We start from the raw sequence: 18,846 nt of genomic DNA, 5'->3' as shown, positions 1-18,846 counted from the left end.
TTTGAACCTAGGTCCTCTGGTGCGAAAGCCAATACTGTGAGAAAGCCACTTAGCTAGGGTCATACAATTGGTAAACATCAGACCTGAGATGCAAATCTGTATCTCCTGTCTCCAAGTTTAGCTTTTATTCCACTCAACTACACAGCTTCCATGCCATCCTGCAAAGAAAACTAAACAACATGTTCAAAAGTATACCAAATAACCCTTTTTTATTTTTTCAAATGAGAGAGAATGACTATGGCATGTTAGATTATAGTGCTCCAGGTCCTCCCCAAGTACTCATTTTAATGGATTCACCATTGGATTCTGTTTATCTAAAAGTCATCAGTACTCATCACAGTTCAGGGAAGGAAGGAAGGAAGGAAGGAAGGAAGGAAGGAAGGAAGGAAGGAAGGAAGGGAGGAAGGGAGGAAGGGAGGAAGGGAGGAAGGGAGGAAGGGAGGAAGGGAGGAAGGGAGGAAGGGAGGAAGGGAGGAAGGGAAGAAGGGAGGGAGGGAGGGAGGAAGGGAGAGGGAGGGAGGGAGGGAGAAAAGAATACATAATAGGTACTAACAGTTTCATACATAACCATCTTCTAAGGTCTCATTCAATTCTAAATCTACAGTTCTAATCTATTTTTGTCTCTGTTTTCATCTCCACCTCAATCTCTATATCTTATCTTCTCCAATGGTCTGAGTGTTCTGGAAGAAGGGAGAAAGGAGAATTCCTGTTCCTGAATCCCTATCTCCATTCAAGATCAGGAAGGAATGGAGACAACTAAGAAATTGAAATTGCCCCAAAATCTTCTAGTTCAGACTTTCTGTCATGTCTAATGTACCATCTCGGATGGATGAGCAACACAGTCAGCTCTTGCTTATTCATGTTAATTGGAGGGAGAATCAGCATGAGTGATACTAAACAACCAGTCATCCGAAAACTATTTTGATTTGGCTGTGGGCTCTCAGACCCTCATACGGACATGTTCTAATCACCTGCTGACTTGACTCTTCTGTCCACAGCTGAAACTCATCAGGGTCATACAGAAAAGACCATAGTAGATAATGGAGAGCTGATCTCATTATGAATGGAATTTACACAAGAGATAAGAGAGGACTTTGAAATTTCCTTCTTTGGAAATTTGGAGAAAAGAGATTGATACGAGAGGACAGCTACATGGTATATGATACATCAATTAAAAAGCATTTTAGTACTTAACTACATTCCAGGCACTGTGCTAAGCACTGGGGTACAACAAAAAAAGCAAAAACAATCCCTCAAAGAGTGTGTATTCTAATAGGGGAGAGAATATGTAACTAACCGACAGGTAAAAGATATATACTATGTAATTAATGCCAGAGGGAGGGCACTAGCAGCTATAAGAGGCAGAAAAGACTTTCTGCTTTTGAACTGTCTTAAAAGAAGCCAGAGAAATTGAGGCAGAGATGGGAAAGGGGAAGCAGAACATTCATAAAGTATAGCAAGGGAAGAAAAATATTAAAAGACTGGAAAAAGGAGATAGTACCAAGTTATGAAGAACTTTAATGTCAAACACAACAGATTATATTTTATTTTAAAGGCAATAGGGAGTCACTGGACCTCATTAGGCAAGGAAGTAACATGATCCATGCTACATATTAGGGAGAGGAAAAAAAAACACTGTGACAGCTTAATAGAGGGCAGATTATTGTGGGGAGATATTCAAGGCAGGAAGAACAGTTAGAAAAAGGTTGTTGCAATTGTCCTAATATGAGATAACAACATCCTGGACTGGGGTTTGGGTTGTGTGAGTAGAGAGAAGGAATATATATGAAAGATGTTATGAAGGCATAAACAAGATTTTGCAAAGCATTGGATGTGCAGGATAAGTGAGACTGGGGAGTCAAAAATAAAACAAAGATTGGGAACCTGGATTACTGAGATGAAGAGAGTGTCTTGAACAGGTAACTCTTTAGGGGGAAAGATAATCAGTTCTCTTTTAAACATATTGGGTTTGAGATGATTAAGGAACATTCATTTAAAATGATGAAAAGTCAGGTGAAAGTGAGAAAAAACACTTCAACTCAAACTAAGAACAACAACATCTCATCACCTGGAGGTCTCCTTTCAATACACAACCAAGGGTTTTTATCAATCAATGAAAAAACATACATTAAGTACCTGCTAAAAGCCAGATTAAGGGCTGGAGATACAAAAAGAGGTAAAATACACTCCCTACCCTCAAGGATTTAAAATCTAATAGGGGAGACATCAAAGAAATATATACAAAGCAAGTATATACTGGTTAAATAGGAAATAACAGAGAGAAAGCATTGAAATTAGGAGGGGTTAAGGAAGATTTCCTGTGAATACGTGTTACAAAAAGACAGAAATACAGATTTTGCTCTCAAGGAATTCATACTCTATGAGGGTGTGATGAGATGGAAGTAGGGGAGGGAATGGAGGGAGGAAGCAGAGTGTTGCCCATATAAATGCAATGAAGGGAGGAGATTGGTGTAGGCAGCTTGCTCAGCTTATGCAGTCTCTCTGCATACAGGACATGGGAGAGATGACTCCAGGAGAAGCAGGATGATATATCAGGAAAGTGATATGGAGAGATTGTGGAACATGAGTAGAGCTGGTTAGAGCTGGTTCTGGTTGGCACACCATGTGGAAAGTGCATTCAAAAAGCTTCTAGTGCTTCCTCTACATTTCATTTGAATCTGGGAGAGCTCACTGACTGCTCTTCTTCCAGAGACAAGGAGAAGACCATGTCATAAAAGAAAGGACCTCAGGGACTTGAGCCCCTCGGTGCCACATGGCTGGCAAGAAACTGCCAGCCCTGGGTTTCTTCACTTAGTATTTCTCATTCTAAGTGAAAGGAGTGGTATTTCTGACCTTGCCAGGAAGAACCAACCACAGGAATCTGGAATTGGAATCCAGGTTGGAATTTACATCAAGCCTAGCATTATCAGTGCCCTGACAAGGAGTGATCTTTGAGAGACATCTTCAGGACCCCTAGACCAGCAGAAGCCCTCACCCAACAGTCATGTTGTATATGAACTTGGTGGGACAAGTACTATATAGGAACTAAGCTGTTATGATCTCTCCCCAGAGACCAACAGATATGAAAGAAAATATAACCCAGAGGTTTGAGGGGACATAATTATTTATTCTTAGAATATCTTTGAAGTAAATATTGCTTTGTAAAAGTTAACTAATGTTAAGTGACTAAATGAAACTGAAATTTTAGCAATGGGCCTATAACAGTGGGGGAAGAAGCAGAGGAAATAGGGTATACATACCCATTAGGGGCTTGAATTGATGGTTATGGAAAAGAAATGTTTCGAAAGCCCTCAGGGTGCTCCAGAACCCTGAAAGGCTGATGGAGTAGCTTGGCTCTGGGAAATAGAGCCAAAATAAAACATTATGTAAATATCTATGTACATATGTGATATTAAGAATAAAAGGAAAGTAATCTCAGAAAAATTGCTAACAGGAAAATCCAGAGAAAGGAGACTAACAGTCCCTTTTTTCAGAGAGCTCCCAGGTTATTGCACCAAGTATCACTGGTGTTCTTTGAGGGCATGTTGGGTATTCTGCTGGGTTCATTACCATTGGTTTTCTCCCTTCCTCTCCAAGAGAAATAAACTTTAAGCAACTTAGTACATCTTCTGGGTGTGCTTATGGTCAGAATGAAATCCCAGAGTGGAATTAGGAACAACCAAATATTTAGTTAATATTTACTTGGACTAGAGGGAAAAATAGGACCAAACACAGCTATGGAAGAAGGTTAGCTTCTAAAGGCAGAGAGATTTAAACAGGGTTTGATTAGGAAAGATAAGAAAGAATATTTTAGGTGAAAAGCAAAGACCTGTATAAAGGAAATCACCTTTTTTGGCATCATGGACCCCTTTAGGAATCTGGTGAATCATCTATACTCTATCTTAGAATCAAGTTTTTAAATACATAAAATAAAATAAACGGGATGACAAAGAAACCAATTATCTCAAAATATGGTTATCAAAATATTTTAAAAGAAAGTTCACAAACTCCAGATTAATAATCCCTTACTTCTAGAAAGGGACTTTTTTTGCAGTAAGAGTTCCAAGCTACTTCTGAGTTTCATCATCAGAGGCTACTGAAACCAATTTATAGGTCCCTATTCTGCAAGGGAAAGAGGTGTGTGCTGGTCCAGGCATTATGGGAATGACAGCCCAGCCCACTGTGATACACTGGGAAGGAATGATGCTGATTAGTAGCCTGAAACCTTGGGACAGGTTGTGAAGTTCTATGCGGTTCACTTACTCTGAAAGACTTACCAAAAAACCTCTCATCTCTCCACTCTTATCCCATTTTATATATCTGAGAACAGACACTAACTTCAACATGTTATGGTCCAGCTTGAAATTTCAGTATTTCCATATTGTATTAAAATCAGACTCCTCAACTTTCCCTTTCTTCTCCATATTCCTCACCATCTCACCATTCAATCCCTGTATTTCCTTGGACTCAGGACCCCAAATCAACTCAAGGCCACATGGTGTAGTAATAAATAGAAGACTTAACATGAAGTCAGGAAGACTTTGACTAAAATCCTTAACACATAATAGCTATCTGGTCATGAGCAAGTCCTTAAACCTCTCAGTAACTTCATATACTCTCTAAGATTAAGTTGCACAGGTGAAAGAGTTTCCACACTCTGAGAAACAAATATTCTCAAAAATTGAAATAGGTTTGTATTCTCATGAGTATGGAAGTAACCTCCAACAATGCAGATCAGAACTTATCCATTACTGTCCATCTAGTACACATCTATTCCCACAGGGAATCCACCCATCATGCCAGAAGATTCTTTCTGCTTCCCCTGACATCGCAGAGGTAGTAGAGAGGCTCTCTCTGTCTGCCTACCTGCCATTCCTCATTGTTGCTGTGTAACCAAACAGCCTTCTCTGTCCATCACACATCTCTTTGAAGATTTCATTTATGCCTGTTGTACTTCAAGATTTCTTATCTGTTAAATGTGGTAACCTTCTCATGCCCACCTATCATTCACCTTTTCCATTTTCCTCTGTGATATTTATACATAATTATTTATATTCTATGTTTCATTCCCACAGGACAACATCAGTAGCCTCTTAGAGAAAGGAGATAGGCTGAAATTTCTCTGGACGAAATGTGTCTTCAGTCAAATGTAACAAGCTTCTTTCCAAAAATCTCATTTGGATATCTGAGTATTTTGCAAAAACATTCACTTTATCCTTTCTATCGAATGACCCTGAATATAGGCTATACCCTAAAATGAAATCTCTTTGAAAGAAGGGTAGATAGATAAATATTAATATATGCATACTTACATACATAGGTATGTCATTTTTAAATGGAGCCAAGATACCATCTAAAAATGTACTATTGAATGAATGAGTGAAAGAAATGATTATGCTCTTACGAAACATTATGATAAAAATACAAAAGTTAAGTTAGTCCCTTCCTTCAAGAAGTTTATATTGTAATAGGAATGACAACACAGGATGTCAGTAAACAGGTAAGAATATTTTAATCTGGAAATTCCTTTCCAAGACTAGTGACAAAGTGGGTTTGATTATAGCTCAGAACCTGTAAAGGGGGAGGAGGGAAAGGACAGGGATTAAAAGCAGGTAGTAAGACTTTGTCCAGATGGTGAAATGAAGTATAGAACTAGAGAAACTGAAGCAAGTATCAATCAAAAGAGCCCAAGGACAGGAGCTCCTGGTAGCAAAGGGTTAAATCTTGAAGGCTTTGCTTCTGGTGGCTTACAAAGAGATGGCACAGAGTCATGAATCTTAAAAGATTTTATTTGCTTTTAAGCATTCCCTGGTTTGAATCCTACCTCAAGCACTTAATATAACCTGTAGGCAAGTCATTTTGTGTCTCTAAGATGCAGTTTCCTTATCTGTGATATGAATATAATAATAATTATACTATACTTGGTGAGTTTAGTATGAAAGGAGTTTGATAAATCTTGCAGAATATAGATGTCATGATTAGCTCTTTATATAATGGTCAACACACTATCTCTCTTCACCCAACCCCTAAAGCTACCCCACAAGTGGGAGTGTATAGATATAATTCTGTGAGGATGAAAATGTGGCCATGTATACATTCTGTCAGTATTCTGTGATAGGGCATATGGTGTAGAGTTAGAGTCAGAGAAGGAGGAGACAAGTGTGATTAACCATATGGGAAATGGTCCAACTCTTCAACATAAGAATTAAGTCATCTCTTTAGCTAGTCTTATGTTGTATGAGTGAGCATATGTCCACACTAGGGAAGAACAATTACTAAATTCATGAATCAAGGGTTCTGATTTAATGTCCTTTAAAAAGGATTATTGCAGTTTAGTTTAAGCCCCTGTGCCTAAATTGTGAACAATTCATTAAAATGTTGATTCAGCCTGCACTTTTATTCCAAAATACAAGATGCGTAAAAGTCAAGCCAATTTGTCAGCATCAAATGTGCAATAGTCTTACTGGTGAGTTTTAATAGCTTCAGTAATACAGAATATTTGCTTTAAAAGATTCAACTTAGGGGCAGCTAGGTGGCGCAGTAAGTCATGAGGACTTGAGTTCAAAAATGACCTCAGATATTTACTAGTTGTGTAAGTCTGGGCAAGTCACTTAATCTGAATTGCCTCAAAAAAGAAAAAAGTCAACATCAGACCCTAATGGTAAAATGAAAAATAGCAATTATATCCATTATCTACCCATACCCCCTCAATAGGGTTAACTGTAGATAATTGTAGAGTTGGGATGACTCCTTTTTGGATAGATATGTTACATCTTGGGGTAGGGGTTATACTAGATGGCTACAGAGGTCCCTGCCAATTCTATAATTCTATAAAAATGTCCAAGGCAGACAACTCAACAACCAGGTTGTGAAATTGTGTAATTTATTGAAGTAAGAAAGTACAGAATACTCTTCACCATGCAAGGGAGAAACCAAGGACATTGTGAACACAGGGAGATGGCTAAGAAGACTGGAAAAGAAGTGGGAGTACCCATGACATCCACAGCAATTGGTATTTAAAAGATCTTATCCATTCAATACTCTAGCCCATGCCCCAGAGTGACTATGAGAATATTATGCTTCTAGAAATCAGGTCAAGTCACCTCCCACCACAAAAGATGCTAAAAACTTCCTGACTTGGACCATTAACTCCCAAATATAAGGAAAATCCAAAAGGAGGCAGGACAGACTGTGAGGGCCCAGTATCAGTTCTGGGGTATAGCACTAGCACAGGCTAGAAGTAAAAGACTATCACTGCCTACAGTCCTTTAGAGATATCTTTATTCTTGGTTTTGGGTTGGCCACATTTTCCAGCTTTCAAGATGAATCGAGTAGTCTGGCTAAAACTGATTATAGGTGGAGGTTCTGAGAGCTGGAGTTCAGTGCTGCCTAAGGGACTTGGGCAGAGGGAAAATCCATTCCTTGGGGATGTGGATAGGAAGGTCAAGGATATTTAGTTGAAGTTAAAGATGATACTGGGTAGAGAAGTAGCGAAATAAAGGTAGGCAATAGGATCAGGCCAGTCGTGGTGCAAGGTTGTTGTTCCCAGTTGTGAGATTACTTGAAGCGCTGGCTGGAACTCTGGGACACATGTATGCTGGAACTGCCTCTGCTTCCAGAGTTGTAGCCTCCACTCACAGAGGTCTGGATGCCGCCTACATTGCTACCAGCACTGCTTCGGCTCCCAGAGTTGTATCCTCCACTTCCACAGCTCTGGATGCCACCTAAGTTGCTCCCAGCACCGCCTCGGCTCACAGAAACACTCCCTTGACTCCCAGAAGCACTTCCTCCACCACTGACATAGCTGCCACTGCTGGTACCACCAAAACTTCCACTTCCTCCTCCAAAGCTGCTTCGGCTTCCACTGAGACCCCCACCGATGTTACTGCTGGTAACGTTGCTAACCATAGCTGGAGGAACAAAAGCACACCCAAGTAAACCAAAGGATAAAATAGTTTGAAGCTCTGTATTCAGATTCTAACTCTACCTTTACTGTCAATGTTACAGGAACAGAATCAGAATTCTGCTTTTCTTCTTTTCTTTCTCCCAAAAGAGTTGTAAAGATAAAGGGAGATGGCACATGGGAAGGGGTTGCGAAAGGTTAACTGACAGAGATGTCCTAGGAAGCCATCTCTGAAATTCTTCAAGAAAAGCCAGGATGATGTCCTTATCAGAAAGATCTTAAAAATACTTCTCCCCCAGATATAAAGAATCTTAGATATAGAGTTGAAAGGGAACTCAGAAGCCAATTAGTCCAATTTTCTCATTTACATTTACAGTTAAAAATACTAATTCTGTATTTCCTGCCATCTTATTTTTTTCCTTTTCCCCTTTTCCTCTTTCCTTTTCCCTTTTCCCTCCTCCCCAGTATTTTATTATGAGCAGTATTTGTGGTCAAGATCACAATAAATATCAGAAGGGATATTTGAACCCTGGTCTTCTGATTCAAAACAGTGCCCTTCCCACTAACTATATTATATGATCTCTGAAGTTCTTTCCTATTCTTGGGGAGTCTCTGATTATATGATAAGATTCATTTCTGATAGGCTTTCCTAAGTTTCCTCGAGTACATAACTTGTCTCCTGTTCAGCATTTGACAAAAGGCATTAGTTCTTAGAACGCCAGGACATCATTAAGAATTGAAGAAACTAGTCACCAGTGAGAAATAATTCTTAGAACAAAACTGCCTCCAAAACAGTACAGAAATTACCAATAATATAAGTTGGATCCTCAACAAAGAAACTGAAGTAAATACAATTTCAGTGGCCTGAAGGAAATGGACCAGGGTAGGGGGACTGGTAAGATAACCTTAATTAGTAGGAATCATTTTTCTCTTTAATCTCCCACTTCCAATCAGAGAAAAGACTATAAGAAGTACTTACAGATGCTCACAGCACTCTGGCACTCTCCTGACATTCTAGGAAGGAAACAGAAGAAAGAAAAGATTATTCCCACAAAACCCCCAATACCAAGCATGCTAAGGGGAACAGAGGATTGAAAAGACACCCAATATTATCTCCTCACAACAATCACCTCAGGGAGCTAATATTATCCCTATTTAAAGGATGAAGAGACAGAGGCTCAGAGGTTAAGTAACTTGTTCAGGATCTCACAGGTGGCAACTATCTGGGATAGAATAATGACCCTGTGAGGTCAGTCATGCAAGTAATAAGATTCAGAGACAAGATTCCAACCAGATTTCTCCTCAACTCCAAGAACTTTGCTCTTGTTGCTTAACAGAGACAGCTAGAAAAGAGTACTGGGCTTGGAGTCAAGAAGACCTATATTTAAATTCTTTTTTTCCAGTCTCAAATAATAATGGAAATGATTATGAAGTTGAAGTCAGACAAAGTTTGTCCTTCCAGGTCCACACCTGCACTCCTCGCCCTCCAACAACTTCCTGTAAGTGGCAATCTCAACATCCAAGGCCAATTTCACATTCATCAGTTCCTGGTATTCTCGCAGGAGGTGGGTCAGGTCATCCTTGGCTTTCTGTAGGGCATTCTGCAGTCCCTGGAGCTTGGCCTGGGCATCCTTGAGGGCCATCTCCCCACGCTGCTCAGCTTCAGCTATGGCTGTCTGCAGGTTGGCATTCTGAGGGAGGGAGAGCAGTGGGAGAATGGTTAATGAAGTGAACAGGACGAGTTTCAGCATCTCCTAGAAGTGTATTTGCTGTCCTTCCCATATCCCTCTCTCCCTTAAGGGAAAAAACCCAATGCCACAAACTGTGGAGATATATAGGAGCCTTCAAAATTCATGTGTAGTCAGGAAATCAAGTTTCTTCCACAGGCTAGAAAACTCCAGGCTGATAAATGTTTGGCTTTATTTGCTGGTCTTTTATAAGTCCCTTTACTGAATTACATATCTGTGAAGTGTCATCCCTCATGAGAGCTAAACAAAAAGTTATAGATTTGAACTGTGCCCAAAACAAGTTCTCCTAAAGAATTGAGTATAATATCTTATGGAATGTTCTAAATTGTGGAAGCTTTAAATCTTTTAAATGGTGAATTGTTCTCTTGGCTATTTGCCATAAAAGGGAGATTAATCCCAGGGATTTTTCAGGATTCCTTAGGTCATTCCAGTGTCCTTGTAGCAGAAATGAGTCTACCTTCTCATTACACCAGAAAGAACATCTAGGTCAAAAGCTTCCCATCAATTGGGAAATGGCTGAACAGGCAATTGTATATGAATGTAATGGAATGCTATTATGCCGTAAGAAATGTTGAATGGTAACATGTATTGGTCAACCTGCCATCTGGGGGAGGGGGGAGGGGGAAGGAGGGAAAAAATTGGAACAAAAGGTTTTGCAATTGTCAACACTGAAAAAATTACCCATGCATATATCTCGTAAATAAAAAGCTATAACAAAAAAATTGCAAAAAAAGAAAAACAAAAACAAAAGAAATGTTGAATAGGAGAATTTCAGAAAAAAAATCGGAGAGACTCTCATAAACTGATGCAGAGTGAAGTGAGCAGAACCAGAAGAACATTGTGCAAAGTAGTGGCAACAAAGTGCAATAATCAACTATAATTGACTTAGTTCTTCTTAGCAATACAATGATCCAAGACAGTCTGAAGACTCATGATGCAAAATGCTATCGTCATCCAGAGAAATAACTATAAAGTCTGAATGCAGATCAAAGCATACTGTTTTCATTTGTTATTTTTTGTTTGTTTTTCATGGTCTTCCCCTTTTTTTGTCCTATTTGTTTGATTTTTTTTCTTTTACAACATACTTAATGTGGAAATATACATGATTGTACATGCATAAGCTATATCATCTTGAGAAGGGGAAAAGGAAGGGAAAAAATTGAAACTCAAAATCTTATAAAAATGAATGTTGAAAACTATCTTTACATGTAATTGGAAAAAATAAAATACTATTTACAAAAAAATAATAAAAAACCTTTAAAAGTCTATAGTATCTCATAATATATTACAAGGAGAAAAAGTTAAAATTGAGGCAGAAATAGGCCAATTTGCTTCTCACTTTCTCTCAAAAAGCTTGAATATTTTTCCTGTTAATCTGATCCCTATGTCTTCAGAAAAATGGAGAAGTCTCAAGTCCAGTTCCTGCTGTGCAGAGCTTGTATGTATCCTACCTGTTTCTTGACATTCTCAATCTCAGCCCGCAATCTCTGGATTGTCCTGTTGATTTCCATAATCATACTCTTGGTGGTCTTCAGGTCATCACCATACCTGCCAGCTGTGGTCTGCAGTTCTCCCAACTGGCATGTAAAGCAAGATGATTGCGTTAAGGCTGTCATTATGGGTGAATGCTAGACATAATTCTCCATGGGGGAAAGGAAGGGGAGAGATGGACTAAAGGAAAACTTACCTTCATCTGGTATGCAGAATCAGCCTCTGCTTTGCTCTTCTGGGTGATCTCCTCATATTGAGCCTTGACCTCAGCAATGATGCCATCCAGGTCAAGGCAGCGATTATTATCCATGGAGAGAATTACAGAGGTGTCACTGACATGACTTTCCATCTGGGACAACTCCTGCAGAATGGAAATGGTCACTCACTCACCTCCAGACAACAGGAATTTAGCAAATAGAAAGATCCAGTAATGAAACAGGAAGAAATACCACAAAAACCATGACAAGAAAGAGGAAGGCAGTTCAATGGTCTTGCGATGGAGAAAGCCATCTGCACCCAGAGAGACCTTTCTCATTTTTTTCTCCTTTTTGAGCTGATTTTTCTTGTGCAGCATGATAATTGTAGAAATGTGTATAGAAGAATTGCACATTTAACGTGCATTATATTACTTGCTATCTAGGGTAGAGGGTAGTGGGAAGAGAAAAAGAAAAAAATTTGGAACACAAGGTTTTGCAAGGATGAATGTTGAAAACTATCTATGCATATGTTTTTTTAAAATAAAAAGCTTTTTTAAAAAATGAGGCAGACCGGGGAAAGTGGGGATTTGATTTTAGTCTAAAGGAAACTAGCCTATAAACTAAAGAAATCTGGAAAACTGTCAAGGATGTCTTTACTTCAAATAAAGAAATCACTCATTGAATCTCAAGTAAAGACAGGGAATCAGACTTAGGACCCAATGGAAATCAGGCAGCAGGACCAGAGAAATGAAACTTTTTTTTCCTTCATCCCCAGAGTCCTCTGTGTGTGGATAGTGGATAGAAGGTTGAGAACTTTGGTAGGGTAGGCTGGGGAAGAATTTGGAGAGTAAATGCAGCAGGGGCCAGAGTGAAGATGAAAAGGAAGGAAAAGAGCATTTGAGAAAAGGGACCAATCAAATTTGGAAGATTGGAGAGAGCAGCTAAGCAGTCTTTTTGTGAGACTGCTACTATTTAAACATCATTGGTACTATATGATGTCCATAAACTAGGATGGTCCGAGTATCATTGCCCTCTCCATGGTACTGATGGGTAACAGACTTTAGGTGTTTGAGGGGAGGTATACAGAACAGTTGGGACAGATTCAGGAAGGATATTTACCATCTCATAAAAAGCTCTCAGGAAGTTGAGCTCATCTGTCAAGCTGTCTGCATGGGCCTGCAATTCAACCTTGCTCATGTAACCAGCGTCCACATCCTGAGGAAAGAACAGCAGCACAAAGATTTACCCGCCCCCCCCCCAGACTCAGAGCTCCTCCTCTTAGTGAGTCCTTTTTTTGTTCTAATGAATGACCTTTATCAAAATTAATTTCATATGGAGCCATATCCATATGGCAGTTATTATTATTTGGTGTATAACTCCATTAAATTATTCTATTCATAACAAAACCTTTCTTTAGCATTTAAAAATTACCTTTGCTCATGACATTGTGAAGTAAATGGTATAAATACCAATCCCATTAAATGATAAGGCATCTGAAACTCAAAGAAGGATCATGAATTTTCCATAGTATCAGCTTGTTAATAACAGATCTGGGACTAGAATCCAAGTCTCCTGATTCCAAATCTGGCTTTCTTTCTGCTTCCCCAAAGCCTGAACATCACTAATTTTTTTTTCTTTAAATGCCTCTGATTGATATAATCTTACACTTGACATGGGCTCTAATAGACAAGCAAAGATAATCTTCCATTTCTAAGGAAAAATAGTCCAGGTTAATTGACAAAAGTTCATTCAATAGTCACATTTACTGAATTTAAACCAGTATGTTATGCTTAATATGGAGGCATGGGGTTAGGGGAAGGGTATATGTGATCCTCTAACCATTTCATAATACTACCTCTTCTCAATATTCATCTCAATTTCTTCTTCTGCAAAATGGAAATAATACTTATACAACATACTTCACAGAATTGTTGAAATGAAAGTGCTTTGAAAACCTTAAAAGCATTAATCAAAGTTTCTTAATCTTTTTTGTATCCTGGACCCCTTTGGCAGACTAAGAAAGTCTGTAGCCCCTTTTCAGGAACCTTAAATGTACTTAATACATTTATGAACTTGAATTCAAATCTATATATAGATTTATATAGCTTACTAGCTATATAACCTTGAGTACATCACTCAAGTCTGCCTCAGTTTGCTCAACTATAAAAAGAGATAAGAATAGCACCCTCCTGGCAGGATTATTGCATGAATTAAATGGGATATTTGTAAAGTGCTTAGCATAGTTCCTGGCACATAGTAGATGTTTATAAATGCTTGTTTCCTTCCATATATGCTTAATGTTTTAAATCCATTCAATGCATTGTGTATGCATTCCTAATGTTTTAGAGCATCTTAAATATTTATAATTTAAAAGAAAATCAATCATATTAAAACAAAGACATAATTTTTCCCATTCAAGTTCATAGACCCCTAGAAATCTATGCAAAAAATCCTTCTCAGAATAATGTTTTTAAATGCATAAAATATAATACACATAAGTTTACAAAGGAAAGACATTATATTAAATGCAGTTATCAAAATGTTTTTATAATGGTTAAGGACTCCCTCACTACAGAGAAATGAATTCTTATTATTACCAACCTCTTCAAAATTTCTAACATGTAAAAAAAAAGATTTCTAACGTGCAAATCTACACTATTACTATTAATATAACTTGCAATTACTAATCATATATATATATGTGATTGTATATATATATATACCCAATGTTCATTTGTTGTTATTTAGTTGCTTTAGTCATGTTCAACTCTTTATGAGTTCACTTAGGGTTTTCTTGGTAGAGATATTGTTGGAGCAGTTTCCCATTTCCTTCTCCACTTCATTTTACATAAGAGGAAACTGAGGCACATAGAATTAAATGACTTGCCCAGAATTGTATTAATAAGTGTCTAAGATCAGATTTAAACTCAGGAAGATAAGACTTCCTGACTTTAGGTCATTCTATTCACTGCCCAATATTGATGTTGCATATATTCATTGTCAATTAGTATTGATCTTGTTGGTAGCAATAGTAGTAATCCCATTTCTTAGAATGTCTCTTTCCCCTCATAAAGAACTCTTCCCCTCCAGGGTCCATTTATTAAAAAAATAGATAGACAAACCCGAAGGCATTGCTGATTGGCATGACAACCCTCAAAATGAGAATTTTGATTTTAACCAGTCCTATCTCACTCACCTTCTTGATTCCAACAAACTCATTCTCTGCAGCTGTGCGTTTGTTAATCTCATCTTCATATCTACAGAATAAAAAGATGCACAATTAGACAGTGACATCTCAGAAGTAAAAATAAAAAGAAGGGAGAAATTCCAAAGGTACAAGTGAAATCTCTCTCCTTCTCTCTCTTTCTCTTTCTGTGTGTGTATATATATGTGTTTGTGTGTGTGTGTGTGTGTGTGTGTGTTGGTCTCTGTCTGTCTGGCTCTGGCTCTCTGGCTCTGTCTCGCTCTGTCTCTCTATCTCTGTTTCTCTCTATCTATTTATCTTTCTCTCTGTCTCTGTCTCTATCTCTCTCTGTGTGTGTCTCTTTCTATATATTTCTCTGTGTGTGTCTCTCTCTGTGTGTTTCTGTGTCTCTCTGTGTGTCTCTCCTCTCTTTCTCTCTCTCTCTCTCTCTCTCTCTCTCTCTCTCTCTCTCTCTCTTAATCTCTGTCTCTCATTCTCTCTCCACAAAATGGATTCCTCCATTCTTGAATTTCATCCCTCTGTTCTTCATATATGTAAGCCAGATAAAGGTTAAAACTTTTTAGAGGTAGACACCATATGACTGAAAGCTGATAGGGATTTTAAAAATACTCTAGTTCAACCCTCTCATTTTATAGATCAGGAAACTGAGACCCAGAGAGGACAAATGAATTGCCCAAATCACAAGAGTAGTAAATATTTTAGTTAGTATTCAAATTCATACGCCCTGACTCTAAATCCCATATGCTCTACAACACTGTCTCTTAAAAACCATATGGAACTGGAGGTATTGCTATGGAAAGAAGAAAAGGTTGTGTCTCTTGAGAGCTATAATCCATTAGGAGTAATCTTATAAAAATAAACTCAGACATTCTTAAGGAACCAGGTGGCTAGGCTATTCCAAGAGTTCCAAATATAATTGTCTCCTCTTTTTTTCTCTCCCCAACCTAGAATAATCATTTGTCAGAAATCTCCCTTCACTTTGTGGTATCACTCTACCCTGGATCAAAGAATCAAGGATCCCCAAGGTCATCTAATCCTATTCATACCTGAGCAGGAATCCACTTTATAAGTTCTCCCAACAAGTATTATTCAGTATCATTTTGTAGACCTTCAGTGATGGGAAGCACTGCCTCCCAATTTGGCATGTATCTTTTTGGGGCAGTTCTAATAGGGAGCTTTTTTAATTTCATCAAGCCTATGTTTTTCCTCACTAAAGCTTCCATTTCTTGTTCCTAAGTCTGTACTCTAGAGCTAAGCAAAGGCTAATTAGAATCAAATCTCTGATTAGCTGTGCTTCATTATATCAATCAATCTAAGGATATTGGCTGATGATTCAATTAGGAGAAATGGAATGACCAGGTTAGGACCATGCCTTCCAAGAGGGATTTGGAGCACTCACTTTTTTCTGAAGTCTTCCACCAGTTCTTGCATGTTCCTCAGCTCCCCATCCAGTTTCCCACGCTCTCCCTGAAGCCCATCCAGCATCCTCCGAAGGTTGTTGATATAGCTCTCAAAAAGGGGCTCAAGATTGTTGGTACCTGTGACAGAGTTGGGACCTTGTTGCTGGAGCAGGCTCCACTTGGTCTCCAAGACCTTGTTCTGTTGCTCCAAGAATCGCACCTGCAGAGCACCAGGAGAGACAAGATGTAATATTGAATGTGCAGGGATTGGCCAAGATATCCCTGTTTAAATCCAGCCATGACCCTAACACCAATCCAAGACTCCCAATTGGACCATTTTCTTCCACCCTTACAATCACAGAGAAATCCAAGGTTATCATTGCAAGAAAAGACACAACCAAAGGAAAGGTCTTTGGATTCTGAAAATTTTAATCACTGTCAATTCTGCTAAGAAGTAAAAGTAAGAAAGATAACAAAATTATTCATAGTCATCCCCACATGTTTCTAATACTACATTATTATTTTCAATAATCCAATTTCTGGATTATCCAGGGATAATCTTAAAGCCAAAACTGTCTTCCTAAAGACATCCATCACAGTCATTCATGTCTATACATTTCTATGCCTTTGAAAAGTGTTTCTCAAATTGTACTGTGAGGAAACATGAAACACCCAAAGTTTATTGGGATTTTTTAAATGACCCTTAGTCTTTTTTGTTAATTGTACATTAAATATAATAATTTTATAAAATTTGATTCCAAGGGTTCTGTCAAACTTGTAGGATTTCTTAACTGAAAAGTTTTATCATCAGAGAAAAGTTTGAGAAACACTACCTTCATGTATACTTATTATGTATCTAAGTTATATTTTAATATATTTAACATCTACTGGTCATCCTGCCATTTAGGGGAGGGGGTGGGGGGGTAAGAGGTGAAAAATTGCAACAAGAGGTTTGGCAATTGTTAATGCTGTAAAGTTACCCATGTATATATCCTGTAAATAAAAGGCTATTAAATTAAAAAAAAAAAAAAAGAAACACTACCTTAAGATAAATTTTCACATTAGCCAACTTATAACATAAGAAACTTAAGTCTATATACAAAGAAAGATATGAAAATACACTCCAATAATAAACAAACACCAGTGAGATTTTGATTACTTGTAGATCTCAGTTTACCTACTGTTACAACAAATGTTAAAAAGTTAACTGTAAGAATATACTTGCCGATCCTTTTCTTCCTCCAGACCTCAATGTATTTTCACTTCTCTTGTTTATTCCCACACTATGTCATGCAATAAGACCACAACAAGAATTTTTCTACCAATGAACGGGGGGGGGGGGGGGGGGGGGGGGGAAGGCTGAGCTATTTCTTCCAAATCACATAGTATGCCACAGCAGAATTAAGAAAGGAATTCAAGTTCTTTGTTTTCATGACACTGCTACCATTCTTGGAATATCCTCTCATAACCAATTACCAAAAAGGATATCACTTCTTTTGGCTCCATGAAGGCTCCCTCACCTTGTCAATGAATGAAGCAAACTTATTGTTGAGGGTCTTGATCTGCTCCCGCTCCTGGGTCCTCACAGCACCAATCTGAGGATCGATCTCCACATTGAGGGGCTGCAGGAGGCTCTGGTTAACAGTTACTTCCTGGATCCCACCAGGGAAGCCACCAGGTCCAAAGCCACCAGGACCACCAAAGCCACCAGAACCACCAAAGCCACCAGAACCACCAAAGCCACCAGAGCCACCAAATCCTCCCAGGCTACCATAGCCACCAGCACCTCCAAAACCACCAGCTCCTCTAAAGCCAGCTCCTATTCCCCTGCTTCCTCCAAAGCCAACTCCACAGCTGCTGCGCCCACCACCAAAGCCAAGGGCTCCACCCCTGGAACTACCAGCCACATTGTAGGAGATGCTCTTGTTGCCACCTAGGTTGTAGAGACTTTGACTGCCAAAGCCACCTGCTCCACTACGGGCCCCACAAGCTCCTCCACCAGAGTGTCCTGTGCGAGCCACACAGCTTGTGCGACTGCTGCCAGAGATCACAGTAGAGCGGCCAGAGAAGCCACGGCTTCCACTGCCTGAGGTCTTGCAGACTTGTCTGTTCATGGTGAATAGGTAAAAAGCTGCTCACAGAAGAGTAGAGAAGACAATAAGAGATAGAGTGGTAGAAATGCCAGTGGGACCTGACATTTATATACCGATAAGAAGTGAGGCTTGGTAGAAGGAGAGGCAGGCAATTAGCTGAGAGTCATAAAAGTTTTGGTTTGACTCCAAGTTAATAAATTAGTTCTAGGTTACCAAACATGCTTCATAGATAATCCCCTGGCTCTAAATGGTTTTGCTTTCATAGCCTAATCACCTCAAACTTGCTCCAGTTGACAAAAGAGATGAGTCTTTCCTCTACCAATTGAAATGATTTCCTCGTGGGCCTTAGGCATGCAAGCAGTAACTTCCAGGGCAATGGCAAGGAAAGGACTGGGGTTCAACAGTAGCATAATATAATAGAAAGAATATTAAGTTTAAAGTCAGGAAACATGGGTTCAGATCCCAACTCTAGTATTTACATTGGGCAAATCATTTAACTTCATTTAAATGGCTCTTGGTTTCCTCATCTATAAAATGATAGATTTGTATTTAGTGCTCTCTAAGATCACTTCCTTTACAAGAACTGAAACAATAAAACTACAGAGGTGCAGAGTAGGATGACTTCTCTCAAGCATACTTGACAACGCCCTCAGATCTCAGAGTCAAAAGGCTGAGGCAATGGCCAGCGCAGAATAGACAATGCAGGATACCCCAATCAAATCAATTAGTGACCTTCTAGTAGAGTCCCATTCCCCCTTCCAGAATGAAATTTCTGAGAATGTGAGAGACCCCTCACCACTGGGGCCTGG

The 18,846-nt window shown here is 38.9% G+C and overlaps 1 protein-coding gene across 1 annotated transcript; it reads right to left on the bottom strand.

Moving 5' to 3' along the window:
• Window positions 1-7,133: 7,133 nt before the first annotated feature.
• On the bottom strand, window positions 7,134-18,058 carry LOC100931604 (keratin, type II cytoskeletal 2 oral-like). The gene is made up of 9 exons (XM_031939633.1): window positions 17,465-18,058; window positions 15,944-16,164; window positions 14,536-14,596; window positions 12,459-12,554; window positions 11,339-11,503; window positions 11,103-11,228; window positions 9,374-9,594; window positions 8,883-8,917; window positions 7,134-7,910 (listed from the first exon to the last, which is right to left on the bottom strand). Exons 1-9 carry the CDS (start codon window positions 18,056-18,058, stop codon window positions 7,558-7,560), a joined length of 1,872 nt encoding a protein of 623 aa, XP_031795493.1. The 3' UTR covers window positions 7,134-7,557.
• Window positions 18,059-18,846: the final 788 nt, after the last annotated feature.

The sequence above is a fragment of the Sarcophilus harrisii genome, chromosome 5 (assembly GCF_902635505.1).
Source record: "Sarcophilus harrisii chromosome 5, mSarHar1.11, whole genome shotgun sequence".
In the NCBI taxonomy this organism is placed as follows: domain Eukaryota; kingdom Metazoa; phylum Chordata; class Mammalia; order Dasyuromorphia; family Dasyuridae; genus Sarcophilus; species Sarcophilus harrisii.
The sequence above is the reverse complement of the archived record's forward strand: the minus strand, read 5'-3'. Positions and strand labels throughout refer to the sequence as shown.

Bases quoted from the DNA above. Each gene is read 5' to 3' on its own strand.
- LOC100931604 (XM_031939633.1), bottom strand. From the start codon at position 18,058: ATGAACAGACAAGTCTGCAAGACCTCAGGCAGTGGAAGCCGTGGCTTC. The intron at 9,595-11,102 runs GTAGGATACATA...TCCCTCCCTCAG, and splicing joins TTGAGAATGTCAAGAAACAG to AATGCCAACCTGCAGACAGC. The intron at 8,918-9,373 runs GTGTGGACCTGG...TTTCCTTCCTAG, and splicing joins TTGGAGGGCGAGGAGTGCAG to AATGTCAGGAGAGTGCCAGA.